Source organism: Gasterosteus aculeatus, chromosome 6, assembly GCF_964276395.1.
Source record: "Gasterosteus aculeatus chromosome 6, fGasAcu3.hap1.1, whole genome shotgun sequence".
NCBI classification, from domain to species: Eukaryota; Metazoa; Chordata; class Actinopteri; order Perciformes; family Gasterosteidae; genus Gasterosteus; species Gasterosteus aculeatus.
In genome coordinates, this window is record NC_135693.1 from 12,804,457 (window position 1) to 12,821,854 (window position 17,398).

Sequence of the window (17,398 nt, forward strand, 5' to 3'; positions counted from 1 at the left end):
CAAACAATACCAGTTATGTAACGTTACAAAGATTGATCTTGTATAGTTTTCTTCTTGTAAAGGTATGGGAGGTAGCTAAATATATCCTTGTTGTTGATTGTCATCACATAACAACCATATAAATAAACAATAACCAGTCATTCAGTACAATGACACAGTTGTACTTTAGTAAACACGCACACACTCACACACAGAAATATTAGTATTATTATTACTGCTATTATGTTCACTTTTTACATGCATTTCATCCCCTGCTGTGTTATGATTCCCGTGTTTTATTATTATTTTTTATTTTTTTGCTTATTATTATTTAGCTAGAATTTATTATTTAAAGTGCTTTCTTTCTTGTAAACTGAAATGCTAACGTTATACAACTTCAATTCATTTATATCATTATTAGTTTGATTTACAGACCTGATTGGAGTTATATATGTATCTTATAGAACTTATAATGGTTTGTGATGTATTACATTGTAATATAGAATATAATATAACACACTCATTATTACATGCATAGCCAACACTTTACGATCGTATCAGATTGTTGAGATTAGGTCAACTGTCAATAAACACAAACTGATATGTGGGTTAAGTTATATTCAGCTAGGAACACACGTAATAAACCTTTGTGTTCGAATGAGTGACGCCGGTGTGACACATTTTCCATCGGGCCATTTCTTTTCACCTAACGCCACAGAAGTCCAGTGGTGAATAAGTGACATATTTGCAGTTGTCACATGGAGAAGCGCAGGTGGGTGGGTTCCTTTTAATGGAAAATACGAGCCCCGCCCATTCTCCTTAAGTACGGCAAGAACCGCGGCTGGTAAAAGAAATCCTTCCACCAGGAAGAGACTGCAAGCGGACTCAAGTAAGTGATTAACAACGGAAAACTATTCAAACACACCGAGCTAGCGTCGCCTGTTTTACATTAGCATTCGGTTGTTATATATATGTAAGTTATATTCGGTTGAGGGGCGACTGTTTATGGAGTCGTTTTTTTTGGGGGGGGGGGGCCTCGAAGGTTGGTTCACGTACGCTGTCATTTACGTTAACGTTTCCCGTCACCAGCGCCTCGAGCGCGCCCACTTTAGGCTACAACATGTCCGGCTCGGCTCCGCTTATCGAGTTGCTAGCTAACTAAGCTAGCGGGTCGTTAACGTCGCTCGGTCGGGATGAGCTCGGCTTTGAAATGACACGTTATGTGGCTTATATCGGAGAAATCACTTAACGTTAGCTTGTGTTCAACTACTAAACGTCACAGGCCCGAGGCGGCGATTCATCCGGGCACTTTAGTGCAAAGTTTCTAAAACTCGATTCGTTTATAACACGAGTTAAGTAACGTTACGTTACAAACGTTTACACATCTCCTAGTTGACGTTATAACACGAGCCCGATAGTTAACGTTAGCTATTATTGATTCGCCGAATCTTTTTTTCTTCTACTGTTTTTTTCTAAGTTTCTAACATACACGCCCATGCTCACAACGACACGGAACAACACGAAGAGGAAACCTTCGTGGACGCGTTACGATTCGCTAACGTTACGTTAACACTGCCCGTCACCGTCTCGTGACGACACCATTGGGATGTTGTTATTAATTACACTCAAGATGGTGACATTTTTTTTTTTTTTTAAACACCCCGAAATGACAAATGCCTTTACTGGCACCTCACCTCTTCAAGCAAATGGCTTAGGAAAAATATTTTCTTTTCTGACCAAATGCGCTTTAACTTCTGGCGAAGTATTTAACAAAGGCCTTCTGGGTCTGACTGCGCGAGGCGAGCTGTGGCGTTAGTGCGCGTGCCTCGTATCTATCATTAGAGCCGATCAGCCCTAAACATAGACCTCTGTATTGTATGCGGCAGCAACATCTTTTTTTACTGTTGCTGTGCATGTAAAAAGCAGAATAGGCTGCGTCGTTAAGGCCACTAGAGTCAGACTTTCCGTGTAGTTACCCTGCAATCACAGGCTTTTCATGCGAAGTTCCACCAGAAATACAGTTTCCCACCACGCGCAGCTCAAACTGGCTGTGATGCAACTCTCTTTGCTATGTCATGCCTTTTGGGGGACGTCACCGCAGATAAAATATCCTTTGTGGTCTGCTCGGCTGCACTAGTCGATTGTTACCTTACGCCCTTTGTTTGACCCTTCTATGTTGTCCTTACAGCCATGAGCTACCCTGGATACCCCCCTCAGGCAGGTGCCTACCCTCCACAAGCTGCTGGCTACCCATCTCAGCCTGGAGCTTACCCTCCCCAAGCTGGCGGCTACCCTCCCCAGGCTGGAGGCTACCCACCCCAAGCTGGAGGCTACCCTCCCCAGGCCGGTGGCTACCCTCCCCAGGCCGGTGGCTACCCTCCCCAGGCCGGTGGCTACCCTCCCCAGGCCAGTGGCTACCCCCCACAGGCCGGAGGTTATCCCCCTCAGGCTGGTGGATATCCTCCTCAGGCTGGAGGCTTTCCTCCTCAGGCTGGAGGCTTTCCTACACAGGCAGGAGGCTTTCCTCCTCAGGCTGGAGGGTACCCACCAGCACCACCCCAAGGTAAGCCATCATGCCACACTTTTAAACTGTCACACTTTTTCCTCTTTTACCAAAGGGCCAATCGCTTAATATCATCCCATTTGGCGAATTGAAAGTGCTTGTAGAAAAATGAGATTGAAGTAAATCTGTTAAAAGTATCAGTCAGTTGTGTCTTGCTTGTGGGCATTAGGGATCCCAAGAGTTACAGTTAACAAAGTGGAGTGTGAGAAAATGGCAGTTCCACTAAGAATTCCTCTCTCAGTCTGACATTCTCAATTCTGTAGCAAAATGCATTCTCAGCCTTTCTGGACAGCCTTGTCTTTGTCGTCTGCTGCAGGCAGCTGGGGAGGAGGCCCTGCTGCTGGATATCCCACCATTGGACTTGGCAACTTATCCAACCCTGGATATGCTGGCATGGTAAGTTTATCCTATTAAAAAAAACAGAACATTTTAAATACATAAAATATGCAACCTCATCAGATTATTGCATTGAGTATTCCAGTTAGAATTAATCACACAGCCATTCATGGAATATCAGATCTTTTCCCTTCACGGTAAGACGAAATGTCTGCATCTGCTTCTTGTCCTAGGTCTCTTTGCATGAGAAAACCGATCACATACTTCAATCTTATTCATGCTTCTTAAACCTAGCCCTCTAATGCAACTATTTCTTAATCCATTTAACTTTTCTCAGTCATTGTCTGTCTGTATTGCTTTGTCATCATCTGTTGTATGAACTTGAAATCTATTAGAGAGCATGGCCACACTTTATTTGGAAGATTGTGCATTGTTTAACTGGAATCTTCAATCTTCAATTATAACCAGAATGAGAGAAATTTATTTAGAAATTTGTTGACCATTGATTCATTCCATAAAAATGACTCGTACATCTAAAATACAAATCTGAAATCCAAACAAGGTGTGACCAGCCGCTTCTGCTTTGCATGAAATAATCTTCAAACATGACATATTATGGAATGCCATTCTTTCCAAATCGCAGGCCAACCAGATCTCTGCAGGCATTGCTGGTTTTTCTCAAAATCCGTCCATGTTGGCCTACGCTTCTGGGGGGTACCCACCTGCCACTCAGCCCGGTGGACATGGTGCTCCCTCCCCTAACCAACAGTCCTATGGCCTGTACCCACAGCCAGGAGGGAACATGCAACAACCCCAAGGCCCAGGGGCGGGTTACCCTGGTCAGCCTGGACAGCCAATGCCTGGTTATGGAGGAGCAGCACCTACACCCAGTTACCCAAAGGCCCCTTCACCAAATCCATCCATGCCAGCCTACGGAGGAGGAGGAGGAGGAACCATGCCGATAGCCCCCCCTGTCAATGTGAGAGACGTTGAAAAAACTTGTATTAATGGCTCTCTTTTGTTATGCAATTCCCACTCATAAAGTGTAAGTTACACTTATAACAGTGTAATGTCTATAACAGATTAAAACATTTTGTACAAATAAAACTTGCTGTATTTTAATCTCAGAGAGGATACAGGGGAACAATCAAGGACTTTCCGGGAGCTGACCAGCTTAAAGACGTGGAGGTCCTTAGGAAGGCCATGAAGGGCTTTGGTAAGTGCCATGAATGGAGATTTTGATGATATCCTCCAGATGCACACAACTCACTGGCTGTTATCTGTTTTGGAAAGTGGGTTTTAAACGTTAGATTTTTCTGGGCTGCCCGTTCTTAAATATCAAAGACCTTTGTTTCTACAACTAGAGCCTTATTTGTGTTTCAATTTTGTATTTAGCAAGATATTTGTGATTTCAGGTATGAATGACAGAATATAAGAAATGGTTCGAGTTACAAATGTATCCTTATTGTCTGTTATTTGACACTTCTGTGCAGGAACTGACGAGCAAGCCATCATCGACCTACTGGGTAGTCGCTCCAATAGGCAGCGCGTGCCTTTGCTGCGAGCCTACAAAACGTCCTACGGGAAGGTAACAGTCCTTTTTCTAGCACAGTGTACATCTTGTTAATGTGATTAGGAGAGCATTTATTATTTTTGTCAATGAAAATCCAGTTTAATAACCCAGTTTCTCAATATACTAATCTCAGCTAGCTCAGTGTGCATTATACGAGCAGTGCGTAATGGTGACGAGCAGAGGACAGGTGCGAGTGCTGCTTGTGAAATGGAGAGGCGCTCGTCCGTCTGCAGTGCTCGTTAAAGCCTCACAGCTTCCTGGAGTAGGTCTCTCACCACCGCAATTAATGACAGTTTTGACTTCAGGTTCTGTTTTCGTCTTCAGGATCTGGTTAAGGACCTGCACTCAGAACTGTCAGGAGACTTTAGGAAGCTGGTCATGGCCACGTTGAAGGCGCCTGCTGAGTTGGATGCATCTGAGCTCCACAGTGCCATAAAGGTAAATGCTCACATTGCAATAGTGTTTGTAAAGAATTGCAATAGTTGTAAACGCTGCTATTGGCCCGGGGGATGAGGTTGTCTGCTTAATGTTTTTCTGTCTTCCCGACAGGGCGCCGGGACTGATGAAGCCTGTCTCATAGAGATCTTGTCTTCTCGCTCCAGCGCTGAAATCAGGGAGATAAACCGTGTTTACAAACTAGGTGAGATGCCTCAGGGTGATTGATGCACTGCCCTCCCCTTCATCACACAGCTCCCTAAAAGTACTTTTAATACATTTGTGGATAAGCTCAGTCGATCTAGTTTTCGGGTATCAACACACAATTTGTAAATGGTCATTTTGTACCAACCATTTTATTTAAAATAAGAGACGGAAATCTTCATAACTTTACTACAGAAAGACATTATAGACATTTTAATGAATACTTACAATTTAATTTATTGACAACAAGCTTTTTGTTATGTATCTACAGTGTCCCAATGTCCCTTGCTAGTAAATTTTGTTGTTTGGTTGCGGTGCCTTACCTCAATTACTGTATGTGCGTGAATAGCTGCTAGTATATCGGTCTTGTTTTCAGAAAATGGAACAATGCTGTACAATCCAAAACAGTGCTTGCAACTTTGTCTTTGTGTTGAAATCATCTATTTATGGCCTCTCTTATTTATTTATTTATTTATTGCTATTTCAGAGTACAAGAAGTCACTGGAGGACGCCATTAGTGGGGATACTTCAGGCCACTTCCGCAGGCTGCTCATCTCCCTTGCACAGGTAGATACACACGATGCCAATGAACCATCTCAATACTTTGCTCTCAACAACTTCTGTCAGATTTCATCAGGGATATGCTGTCCTGTATTTTTCAGGGTAATCGTGATGAACGAGAGACCGTTGACATCTCTCTGGTTCAACAGGATGCTCAGGTAGGGTCTGCCTCACTCTCGTTAAGGGCTAATGTTTGTGGATCCATCTGCAAATGGTTTGTTCACACATTTCCAATCGCTAGACTTATTGATTGCAAACGCATGCCGACCTGTGCACATTGCCGTTCTCCTCATAGGCCCTGTATGCTGCTGGAGAAAACAAGCTTGGAACCGACGAGTCCAAGTTTAATGCTATTTTGTGTGCGCGAAGCAAACCTCACCTCAGAGCAGGTATTCTCTATGAAGACATACTCACAAGCATAAACTGGCACAAGTTCAGCCTTCCAAATACATTCAAGGAGGACTGAGAATTGGGCCTGAAAATGTAACTACAGTGCGTAGTTATCCGTGTTACTGATGGTGTATGTGTGTTTGTCTGCATTTAGTGTTTCTTCAGTACCAGCAGATGTGTGGCAGGGATATCGAGAAGAGCATCAACAGGGAGATGTCCGGAGACCTGGAGAGTGGCATGTTGGCAGTGGGTAAGAATAAGCCCACACACGCACACACACACACACACACAGGCCTATTCAAGTTTTTGGTTGGTCACACCCATGGAATGTGAGTCACAATCAACACTACATGACGAGCGTATGTGTTCTCCTCATCACATCTTCGACGTTACAATCAATTCGTCAAAATTTCCTATGCTACACGTTGGACATTTTATTACAGCTATCTTAATGCATTGAAAAAGAACTGGAGTAAGGGATGCTGTTGCGTAATCTCATATTCTGCCCCTTTTTCCCAACATTTTTCAGGGTTATGGTACAGTAATCTGTTTTTAGATGTGGTTTATAGGAATCCTTTCAGTGGTTTTTCACACCCATTCTAAACGTTTTCATTGTGAGGTTGTGCAGTGCAGTGCTCATTTTGCCATTTGTTTTTGAGCCGTTTCATTGCACTCTTATGTTTTTGTTTCTGAATTGACATTTCCTTCTTTTTTTTTTTTTTAAATATAAATGGAAAAAAAGCTGCACTAATTAGTATGTAGCGAGTAGTGGAAAAAATCCGACAAAGCGCAGCCCTGACCACCTATTGAAAAGTGGTCATGACAAACATTTAGCAAAGACTGAGGGACATTATCACACTATAGCCCTCATGTCTGCTGCTGTTGTGTAAATGTGGTGGGCTCACACACGCTTAAAAACAGTAGAGGGGCATATAATCCTCGATAGGTACGTCCTCACGAGAGACACCGCCTTCAGTGTCCATATTGGGATTTCAGGAAATGGGAAAACATGATTAATGCAGCTTTAAATTCTGCTTATTGCCAACTTATTATATTCTGTTGTTGTATGCCAGGCTTATTTTTAAAAGTCATTAAAATATGGCTGTTTTCATCTTCCCTACTTTGCAGTGATAAATATTAGAATAGTATTTTTATTTTTACGGTATCTTCTTAGTAATTGAGTGATTTTGTTTGTTATTAAAAGGAAGCAAACAGTATGAGTACACATTGGGATGTTGGTATTAAGGAAGTGTTTTCTTTTCCAGTAAAGTGTATTAAGAACACACCTGCCTATTTTGCTGAGAGACTTTACAAAGCCATGAAGGTGAGTAATCTGGTCTTGTTTGGATTATTATTTTGTGTATATATATATGACCTAAAGAGAGATCAAAATATTCAACTAATGTCACCTTCGTTGTGTGTGCGTGTGTGTGTGTGTGTTTTCAGGGAGCTGGGACCAAAGACACAACCCTCATCCGGATCATGGTCACCCGCTCTGAAGTTGACATGCTGGATATTCGCCAGGAGTATGTCAAAAACTACGGCAAGTCGCTGTACACACACATCTCTGTAAGTATCATCATTTATTGTGTTAGTAAAAAAATTACCATTGCATGTTAAAGTATTTAAAAGCAACAAGTAAACACTTTTAGAAAAATACTGTTTTCATTAATTCACTTATATTATACATTTATAATGAATGTCTTTCTTCTATTCTTTATATATTTTCTATATTTTTCTATTAAATATACATATATATTTCTTGCAGTACTTGCTTTAATTTCTTTTGATAAATACTCATTTGAATTGATCATGCTGTACTTACTATGTTATGCACCAATTTATAAAAGCAAATCACTTTTATTTAATATTCTTCTTTGCAGTAATTCTAAATCATTTGCTGACACATTTGTTTTGTTGACAGGGAGACACATCAGGAGACTACAAGAAACTCCTCCTGAAGTTCTGCGGGGGCAGTGACTGAGAAATAAACAGTCTACTGCATTAGCATTATTCTATAGATATCTCCGCTCTGCCATATTTTTATGCATTATACGCAAACTGCAAGCTGCATGCCATGCCAGTACTCTCAATACAATGTTTACCTTGTTTAAAAAAATGAGTATATAAAGCTGTTTACTTTTCTATATACAGTATGCAAACAAAAGTTGTATATTTTTATCACTATTGATATATTTGCTGGATATTTTTGGTTTGACCTACATCGCCATACAATAAATATGAAAGGTAGATAGAAATGGATTTATTTTATATTTTTGATGTTATGTTTAAATTCAGCCATTAGAGACGTCAGAAATCGAATGACATCAGGTCATTTTATAATGTTCAGCAATGCTGAATAGATGAGACATATTATGAGAATACATAGCAGCTAATCATCAAGAAGATAATTCTATATTTTGTTTATGTTTGTATTGGTTCGTCAACTTGTGCTGTATTTGCATCAGATGCTTTTATTCATGTTTCACTCTTAGTTGCTGTTGTAGCATGTTAAACGGAAGCATCACATTTCATAGATTGTTGGTGCTTCTATCTTTTTGACTCTCAGAAAACAGATATTTTAGATCTTTTCCTTGACGTATTTGAGGTTCATCGCATGTAATACATACTTTATTTGAAAAGTGCCATAAAGGAAAAGATCTTAAGATTCCAAAGAATGTCTAGCATTTCCCTCTACTGGTTAATCATCCAACGACAACCTTGATTTATTACATGACACATTTACCAGTCATATGCTCTAAAACTGTCATGTCTCCTCTAATGCTGTCCACACTTGTTTATGGACTCAGGTGTCCAGTAGAGGGCGTTGAAGTCTCAATCCAACCCAATCAGCGACACGTTTCGACACGAATGCTGAGCTATGAAGACTATGGATCATTATAAAATGAGATTAATGACAATGGTCACAATTCAGTCTGAATTCACACTGGCAACGTTGCGATCGAGTGTCTTTATTCTCAAATACTGAATGGGAGAGAAATCGGGTGACCCTTAAACACGCATCATTCTTCTCAATCGACACACGTACATCCTTTCTCTCTCTCCGTAGATCATCACGCCCTGTTGCCTACACTTGAAATGCTGTCGAACACACTTGACTGTAGAAACTGGTCTCTGCGCACCGCTGGCTACACTCGCATGTGCCCGTTAGCTGCACTGCGATCAATAACGGTGGGGGGGAATGATGGCCTCCTTAAAGCTGCCTTGGTCACATTAAACGAGTCCACCGTGTGTGCAGTGCTGCCAGAGGAATCGTGTTTGATCACATCCAGCTCAAATTGACCAGAAAGGGCTTGAGGCTCTTAGATCCATGTTAAGATTACGACAACTAACATTTCAACGAAGATTAGCTGCGATTACACCGGTTTCGAGAGGAGAATTTAGACGTCATTATATGGGTTTTATAAGGTAATTTCAAAGGGTTTCAGTATGTCTCTGCCAAGATTTCAGTTTGATATCATGATGAGAAACCTCCATCTGGCATGCAGCTCAAGGCTTTGTGTTTCTCTGTTAATTAAAAACCATGATTTGCTTAATTTATTGTCTATTATAGCTGATGTAATCATTTGGAAATCCTCTCAGCGGGCCGCGAGGTCTAAGGTATTGTGGGACAACAAGATAAGTTGATTCTATTTTTAATATTTCACAGTTACGTCCAGGGATGAGTGTGCACAACGCAACCCTGGCAATGATGCAGCTGATACCAAAGTACAAAACTATTTTGGGAAATTGGTCTGTTGAACACACTCCTACGCGTGTGCTTGTAGAAGTCTGGCAGGTTTTTTTGCACTTCTAACCGACATCTGAATCTCTGTTGATTGTTGATTCAAGTCTGTTTAATAGCACAGACAAAAAGCAACCAATCCTGGACCTTTAATGACGTCTACGCTGCAAGAAATATAACAATAGCTGAAGTGATAACAATATAATAATAATATGCTAATTGCTGTTGAATTCTCCTTAATTTATTCAGGCAAATTTATTTGAGTTTATCATATTTTAGATGTTATTATTATTACTGTTAGGGGGAATGTCCAGTTTTTCGGGGGGGGGTGTCAAAATATAAAAATGTTTTGCCCCCCCCCTTAGCACAGACAGCTCCCCGTCGCTGGATCTCTATTCAGACAAGCATGAAGAAAATCTGTTCTTATTTTCAGTTTTAGTCAATTTCACCAGCATAAGTGATGCTGACAGACTTTTTAATAAAACATAAAGCTATTATCCGGCCTGATCCGGGGCTGTTTGACGGTCAACATTTCAGTCAACTATCAGACAGCTGTAGAAAAACCACCCTTGTTGTCTAAATAATACACTAATTCCTACCCCTAAGATAAAAAGCACCAGGCTGTCTTCTCTATTCAGATCCCCAGAAATAGGACACAGACATAAACGTCCAATCTGTCAGTAGTTGGGACCTGCTTCCTTTTGATATGAATGAATTGTAATTAATTATTCATCCGAAGGGACAGCACATGGTTCCACAGGCGAGGGAGCCAGCATGTTAGAGAAGGAGAGAGAAAGCGGGGAGACAGTTGTAGATGTCACAATGAGATTCAGTGCATGCATGAATAAGGTCACGGTTTGAGAGATATGCCTGCAGACGCCCGCCTCTGTGCCAACAATCTTTATTCAGCCGTAGAATGGAAGCTGAGTGCATCCATCTTCATCATACTATATCTCACAAATCCGTCTGCAATACACATTTCATTTGTCTCCCTCACATATTGTTTGTTCGCATGGCTCTGTGCTCTCTTCTATCAAATTCAAGAGACAGATATAGTACACTGCAATTGTTTGCAATGCAGCAACAATGCAGCTACATCAAGTATTGTGCAAGGACCGAATATAATCCTTGTATCTTCATTATTGCCTAAACAATAACTTGTTTTAACTTGTTTTTTTTTCAATCATTGTTTGTGTATGTAAACTAAATCTGTTAAGTAATTTAACTGTAAAATAGATAAACTCCAAAGCATACATCTCAAATACAATTAAATGTGTAAGTTTCATTCCACCACTGCAGACAACCGAAAAACATTTTCTAAATAAAACGGTTGATAAACTGGATGAGGAAATAGTTCCCCCACCAAATTTACCACCATATTTCTGAAAAATCTCCTTTTTCTCGTGCAAACCTTCTCCAGTCTCGCGTGGGATCTCGACGTACTACGGCGGATGTGTACGCCCATTGATGAAAGGGGTGTGTTTTCTGTGCGATGCCCCGCCCCGTTTCGCCTTATACGGTCATGGAACTGCGCGTTGATTGACAGCGGGCAGCAGCTGCTGAGTTTGCTCAGACATGGCGGAGGATACAGCGTAACCGGGGGAATCATCGGCGGAGTTACGTGAGTTTTCCACCGGCGGTCGAGTCGTCCGGGGGGAGGGGGGGCGCTTTAAATGACACAAGAGGGGGAGGAAGACGTGTTCGGTCGAAGCGCACCGCGAGCGGGAGCGAACGACGACCCGAGCCGCCTGACGCGACGTGAAATGGGGAAACGTATCGCCGTTTAGTGCAGTCAACAGCCTCGGGCAACAAATATGGCTTCTCGTGCCTTTTTCCACTACGCTATAAAAATTGATCTCCCGTGCAACCTGAAGCCGTGGTGGCTCCGGAGTTGAGTTGCTCGGTACTTTTTTGATAGGCGAGGACGCCCCCCCCCCTACTTGGCCAGTCAGCGCTAGCTGGGGAAGCTACGGAACTAGGCAGCGGATAGCCATGGAGCCCAAGCACAAAGAGTTGCTAGACCAGTGCCACCAGAACTTACTGGAGTCCATAACCGACGCGGACCGGGTGATCGAGCTGCTGATCGTCTCCGGCACCTTGAGCCAACTTGACCGGTTCGAACTGGACCAGAACTGCTCGTCCAGCGCCGAGAAAGTCGACCACCTTTTGAAGATGCTGATGAGCAAGGAGAGCGACCATTTCCTCGACCTGTGCGTGGCCCTGGAGAAGGCGCACCCCGACCTGTGCGCTGCCCTGTTCGGCAACTGCGGCGGACCCGTGGACCACTCCACCGGTAAGGGGGGGGGGGTCTCTCACGCACGCACGCACACACTGACGCACATGCGCACACACACGCTGCTGCTCTCTACACGGGGGCTTTTGTCTGGAAGCTATGCAAAAATAAATAAATAAATAAATAAAAGCAGTGCAACTAGCCCCCTCGGCGTAGCGATTGCCGCGGAGAAGCTTCTGGGTGGTCCCGGCGACCCCCCCCCCCCCCCCCCTCCTCTCTCGTGTGTGCGTGTGGCTCCGCAACAGCAATGTTTATTAAGCCCCGAAATCCGTATTAAATGAGGTGTTGAATGCACCAAACGTGATGCAGTGTACCTTTTTTTTTTTTTTTTAAATAAATGAGATACCAAATGGTTTGCAGGTCTAACTGGTCGGATTGTTTTCTGCCAAATGCTATTCTGTCATCTGTGTGAGCCATGCTGCCCTAAAAAGAAGAGTCACTGCAACACACACACACACACACACACTAGTACCTGCCTTTAGTCATCCGTGTGTGTGTGTGTGAGAGACTGTTCATTAAGAGGGGGAAAAAGCCCGGATTGATTCATTGCTCAACAACACTAACCCCCCCGATTTGTTCCCAGTGGCACTGTATGGTTATGGTACATTAAGTAACCTGTTTCCATGACAACGGTCGTACCACTGACATGCTGGTTCATATCCACCTGCACGTGTGTGTGTGTGTGTGTGTGCGTAGCCTGCTTGTGCGTGCACGCACACCTAAAGCATGGTTTGGATTCCGCCATCCTGTTTTGGACAGCAAACGTGCGCTCGCGTCCTCAAATCGAAGCAGATTCTTCCCTCGCTGTTCCACGTAGTGGTTCAATTCGCGTTGCCCTCGCAGCAACAGCATCCCTCTCCGCGTCGCACAGAGACGCGGAGAAAAGCAAACCCAGTGTAAACGCCTCGTCTAGTTTTGCCTCGTTTGAATGACCGAAGCCAGTGGCTCGTACGCACAACCGCTGTCGTGCCCCACGGGCCTTGAATGCAGGATGACCCTTGAGATCTAAAACTGGGGAAGAGCTGTAGAGAGACGGGTCGGGGTGCTGCTCCTCTTTGTGACGTCCCAAGCAACAATTTGTGGGCCGTCTCGCAGATCACGCGCGAAAACATGAGATCCGTAGTTTACAGCGGCCCAGTTGTGGCGTGTTTCCGCCACAGACGGTGTCAGGTGGTGGCGACTGGATCTCCGCTTTATTACCTCCCCGTACTGACTGCGCTGCTCCAACGTAACGCGCGCACGGACGGAGCAGCTGGACTGTGTTGCTTGGGCCTTTTGTTGTAGACCGTGTGCACCGGGCCTTTTTTGAGTTGGCCTGCCGGTGTACTAGCGGGCGAGTCTGACGAGTCCTCCCCGTGGGTTATTCAACAGAGGATTAGACCCCCGCCCTGCTCTCTCTGGTGCAAACTCTCCCCTCTGCGTGACACGCGTCATCGCGCCTCCACCGTCCTCCTTACTACGCTCTCGGCCTCTCCCGCTTTGGACTGAAGTGTTTTTGCCTTTTCATTATCCTTAAGTGCAGTCGTTCGGGGGGGTTTTAAACGCACTCGGCCAGCCGCTAACCGAGGTACCTCCAGTGCAGGGAGGCTGGTCGATGCTGCTCAGAGAGGTGAACTCTCCAGAAGGGGGGAGGGAGGGAGAGAGTGAGAGTGTCGATGGGTTGTGAGATACGATGTCTTGCTGATGGCAACCTGCTCTCAACTCGTCCTTGTCCAACGCTTGCCTGCCCGCTCTTGTTCTCCGATGCGCCAGCTGAGCCTCCCAACACACACACACACACGTTATGAAACCAGCCGAACTCCCGACGAAACCCCCCCTCGCCCCGAAGGAAAAAAGTATTCAGATGGTCAATTGTCGAAAGCTCGGGTTCTGTAAATTATTAGTGTTTCGCTGGCCAGTTCCAACACATTTGCTGGAGAGGACATCCAAACAAATCATTCATTATCCAGCCGGCATCGACGCAAATGTGGCAAACTTTGTTTTGCTTAATTTTTTTTTTTTTTTAATTCTCCAATTTGCATTGAATCACTCCCGTAGATTTGAAGTGATGTGCATTTAATGCTGTTTTTATACATCTAATACAGACCTGCCCGTCTCCGAGGTGCGGTACATGGACGGTATTCTACCTGAGGGAGTAGTAGTAGTAGTAGTAGACGTGTACCTGCACACCCACCCCCCACATACCCCCTCCCCCACACTCTTTTCAGAGGGCTGTTACAGTGATTTAGAGTCCCTGCGAGTGGAGGGCGACGCGATTCTCCCTGACACGATGCAGCGTCCACAGTCTTCTTCTGCTGTCGGTTTGGCTTTATTTCCCCCCGTGGTCCTCCTCGGCCTGTCCTCCCTGTGCTTCTTGTCCCCTTTCCTCTGACTCAACGGCTTCCTTTAAAAAATATATATATATTTTTTTAACTTTTTCGCTCTTTTCTCCAACACATTATGTTTCTGTCCCCCCCACTGAGTGGTCTCATTTTTCCACACACTTAAAACAGAGTGAGGGGGACATGCCAGAGAGACAGAGGAGGGTGATAGAGGGAGCAAGAGGGGGGAGAGGAGGAGGAGGAGGAGGGGGGACACAACAGGCCTTTTGTTGAGAAGTTGAGCAGGCCCAAAGAGCCCAGTCAGCAGCTTGTTCTGTGTACAGCAGTCTAGGACATAGGCCTGTGTGTGTGTGTGTTGTTGTTGGTGGTGGGGGGAGTGTACTGCCCTTCTTTGTCACCCAGTTTCTGTCCCACTCCATAAAACCACAGCGGACGGACGGACTGAGTTATGACTCAGTTACTCGTGGCGACCGCTGCCTTTTAAATGTCTCCCATGGGGCGGACCTGGCCCCACTTTCTGTCTGCGTCTGTCACCCGGTGACGCACGCTGTCACTCACCTCACCCCCCCCCTTGCCCCCTCTCTCTTTTTGTATGTATAGTCCCACTCGACTCCGTTCTCGGTGCGTAGGGGGAAACCATCGATCCGTCTGCCGTTAACCGATTCGTATTTCCTGCTCGTAGCCGCTCTTGTGCGACACATTTGATACAATATTTATTTGGTGTGAGATTGCTCTAATGCGCTTGGGGTGTCAATTTCATTTAATCGAGGCCTGAGAGGCAAGCTAATGAGAAGTTGACCCCGGGGTCATTTGTTGTTTTGACGTAATTCTCTCGAGTTTGTGTGTTTTGTATACCACTAATGTGCGACGGCAGGCCGGTCTACACTCTGAATATGCGATGCACAGCCAGGAGGCCGTACTGTGGAACAGGACTTCATTACCATTATACACATGTTCCTCCACGTTCTAATTACCCCACTAGGCAGAGGAAATGCCAGCCTCCAAATGTTTACCAGTGCGATGAAGTCATGGAAATAAACAGCCGACCCCCCTCCTCCCACCCCCAACACATCTTTTTTGCTCGTTGCTTTGTTCTTCTGTCTGTATCCCTTCATGGTGCCTTAGCGTTCTCTGCTTTCCTCGTCTCTCTGTCGCTTTCATTCCCTGCCTCTTTATCTCTACACCTGCAGTTATTTGTCCTCCAAATACCAGGAGAGGCCGTCGGATGCCTTGTCAAATTTGACCCCTAATCCCCAACAAATGATTAGATGCTGGCGATTGTTGCCTTTTTGATACTTCCTCTTTGGATGTCTGCAAGGTTGATTTGAAGCATCTGAGAAAATGTGCCGTGATACGATGTCTTTTCTTTTACAGTACTTGATGATCATCATAGTGCAGTTTAATCGCTGAATTATCTCAACACAATATGAAACCGCTGCCTGAGGCAAGATGAACTTCTCTGATTAAACCTGAAAGGAATGTCACAAAGATTGCCCAAATTCCAGCAGTGGGTTTATTCCACACAGACGGGCTTTTTGCCAGCGTTTTGGCTCTTATGAGTTCTCGCTACAGTTGGTAGCAGAGCACTTGGAGGGCGTCATGCAGACGCCTTTCACCTTTTATTTATTTATTTATTTATTTGTTTTTTTGCCTTTGACCCCGGAGCTCTGCACAGGCAGGCTGTTCCAAACCAAATGACGTCTCATTTATGCTGAGGTAGCACGCTTCGCAGAGAGGGAACCCATTATGGCGAGCTGATAATAGGCCGGGCAGCATTGCACTCAAGGGGCTTTTGGGGATTTTGGTGCTGCTCAGCAATTCTGACGGGTCTGCTGAGTCGAAGGCCATCTTCTACACATCGCCGTGTTATTCATGCACTGCATGTCCCGGATTTGTTTACGCATCCCTAAATGACTACAAGGCCGCATCTTGCATTTTCCAGATTTTTTTATTTTTTTATTTTGAGACATTCCCCACGGCAGACTTTGACTTGTGAGTAAATAAATTAAAAAAAGGTGTTTGGGTTTGACCAAAAGACATGGTGCTGTGAGTCAGGCGAGGCGCGTGCGGCGCAGTAATCGTGCCTCATGGCGTCATCGCGTTCGATGTGCTCGCGTTAATGCGCGGTGGACTCCTTCGATCAGATGAGAAATCCTTCAGCCCTTCCTTCCCTGGCGCGCCGCCCGGAGTCTTGGCCCGTGGTCTTATTGCCTGCAGACCCACTACATGGCTTGATGGACGTCCCTTTTATCGTAGGGAGGGAACTTGACAAGGAAATTAAAGTTGTTTCTCTGCACATTTGAAGTGGCACAGAGTTAATTTCCTAGCAGAAGTTACTTCCAACAACAAGAGTAGATGGAGTGTGATTCGTGCTGTATTACACTACCTGACCGGGAGGCAGTTTAAATTAAAAAATATGCTTAACGAACATCCGGTTTCTAATGCTTCTGTAATTTCACCAGCTGACATTTTGAATGGGTATACGACTGTTGTACACTGCGATCACAGCGCCCCTGGTTCTGTTCCAGCTGTGGGCTTTTGTTTGAACGTTTCATAACGTTCTACATCTCTCTCCAGTATATCCGTGAACATACGGACTTCGGGGATTGAGAAAGAATGGGTGGGATGTGTGCATCACTAACTCAAGCTACATCCTCTATTCAGTGAGCAGTGCCGCCGGCTGGATTTAGAGGTCTGCGATGTCCTCCGCCTCACTTTAAGTGCCCTGCAAAATGAACGGGCGGCTTTCAACCGTGTTATTAGTGTTTCTATTATTTGCGCTTGTGTAATTTAATGGAAGCTGAGGACACGGATGGAGAAGGAACCACAAAGTCTATTTGGGCTGTGCTCGCTCTCTTGTTTTTGTGGGTCTTTTCATTTTAAATCACTGCTTCTCACTGACGGTGCAAAGCGCTGACATTGGCTAATAAAGAATAGCACACAGTATTTTCGGGACGCTAACCCTGTTCTTCTACCACCAAATCGTCCTGGAAATTGG

At 44.6% G+C, this 17,398-nt stretch overlaps 2 protein-coding genes across 7 annotated transcripts in view; both read left to right on the forward strand.

Moving 5' to 3' along the window:
- Positions 1–581: 581 nt before the first annotated feature.
- Positions 582–8,716, forward strand: anxa11a (annexin A11a). 3 transcript variants are annotated; one of them, XM_040178402.2, is made up of 15 exons: positions 582–868; positions 2,168–2,542; positions 2,859–2,938; positions 3,522–3,857; positions 4,007–4,094; positions 4,372–4,466; positions 4,776–4,889; positions 5,001–5,091; positions 5,578–5,657; positions 5,753–5,809; positions 5,947–6,040; positions 6,196–6,291; positions 7,307–7,365; positions 7,488–7,610; positions 7,966–8,716. In XM_040178402.2, the coding sequence occupies exons 2-15, from the start codon at positions 2,170–2,172 to the stop codon at positions 8,023–8,025; spliced, it is 1,746 nt and encodes a 581-aa protein (XP_040034336.2). In that variant the 5' UTR covers positions 582–868; positions 2,168–2,169; the 3' UTR covers positions 8,026–8,716. The 3 variants fall into 3 exon arrangements, with proteins under 3 accessions (XP_040034336.2, XP_040034337.2, XP_077960601.1); XM_040178403.2 differs by having other exon boundaries at positions 639–868; positions 3,669–3,857; XM_078104475.1 differs by lacking the exon at positions 582–868 and having other exon boundaries at positions 1,042–2,542.
- A 287-nt stretch (positions 8,717–9,003) lies between these two features.
- dlg5a (discs, large homolog 5a (Drosophila)) overlaps positions 9,004–17,398 on the forward strand; it is a 33,805-nt gene continuing 25,410 nt past the window's right edge. For all 4 annotated transcript variants that reach the window (XM_078104466.1, XM_040178382.2, XM_078104467.1 and 1 more), the window contains exon 1: positions 9,004–12,079. In XM_078104466.1, coding sequence (XP_077960592.1) covers positions 11,779–12,079 — 301 coding nt within the window. In that variant the 5' untranslated portion in view covers positions 9,004–11,778. The remainder of the gene's footprint in view (positions 12,080–17,398) is intronic.

What these genes read in the sequence shown, in the direction of transcription:
- anxa11a (XM_040178402.2), top strand. Translation starts at nt 2,170, where the DNA reads ATGAGCTACCCTGGATACCCCCCTCAGGCAGGTGCCTACCCTCCACAA. An exon ending in ACAAAACGTCCTACGGGAAG is followed by an intron (nt 4,467 to 4,775) that starts GTAACAGTCCTT and finishes TTTCGTCTTCAG; the next exon opens with GATCTGGTTAAGGACCTGCA. An exon ending in CAAACCTCACCTCAGAGCAG is followed by an intron (nt 6,041 to 6,195) that starts GTATTCTCTATG and finishes GTCTGCATTTAG; the next exon opens with TGTTTCTTCAGTACCAGCAG.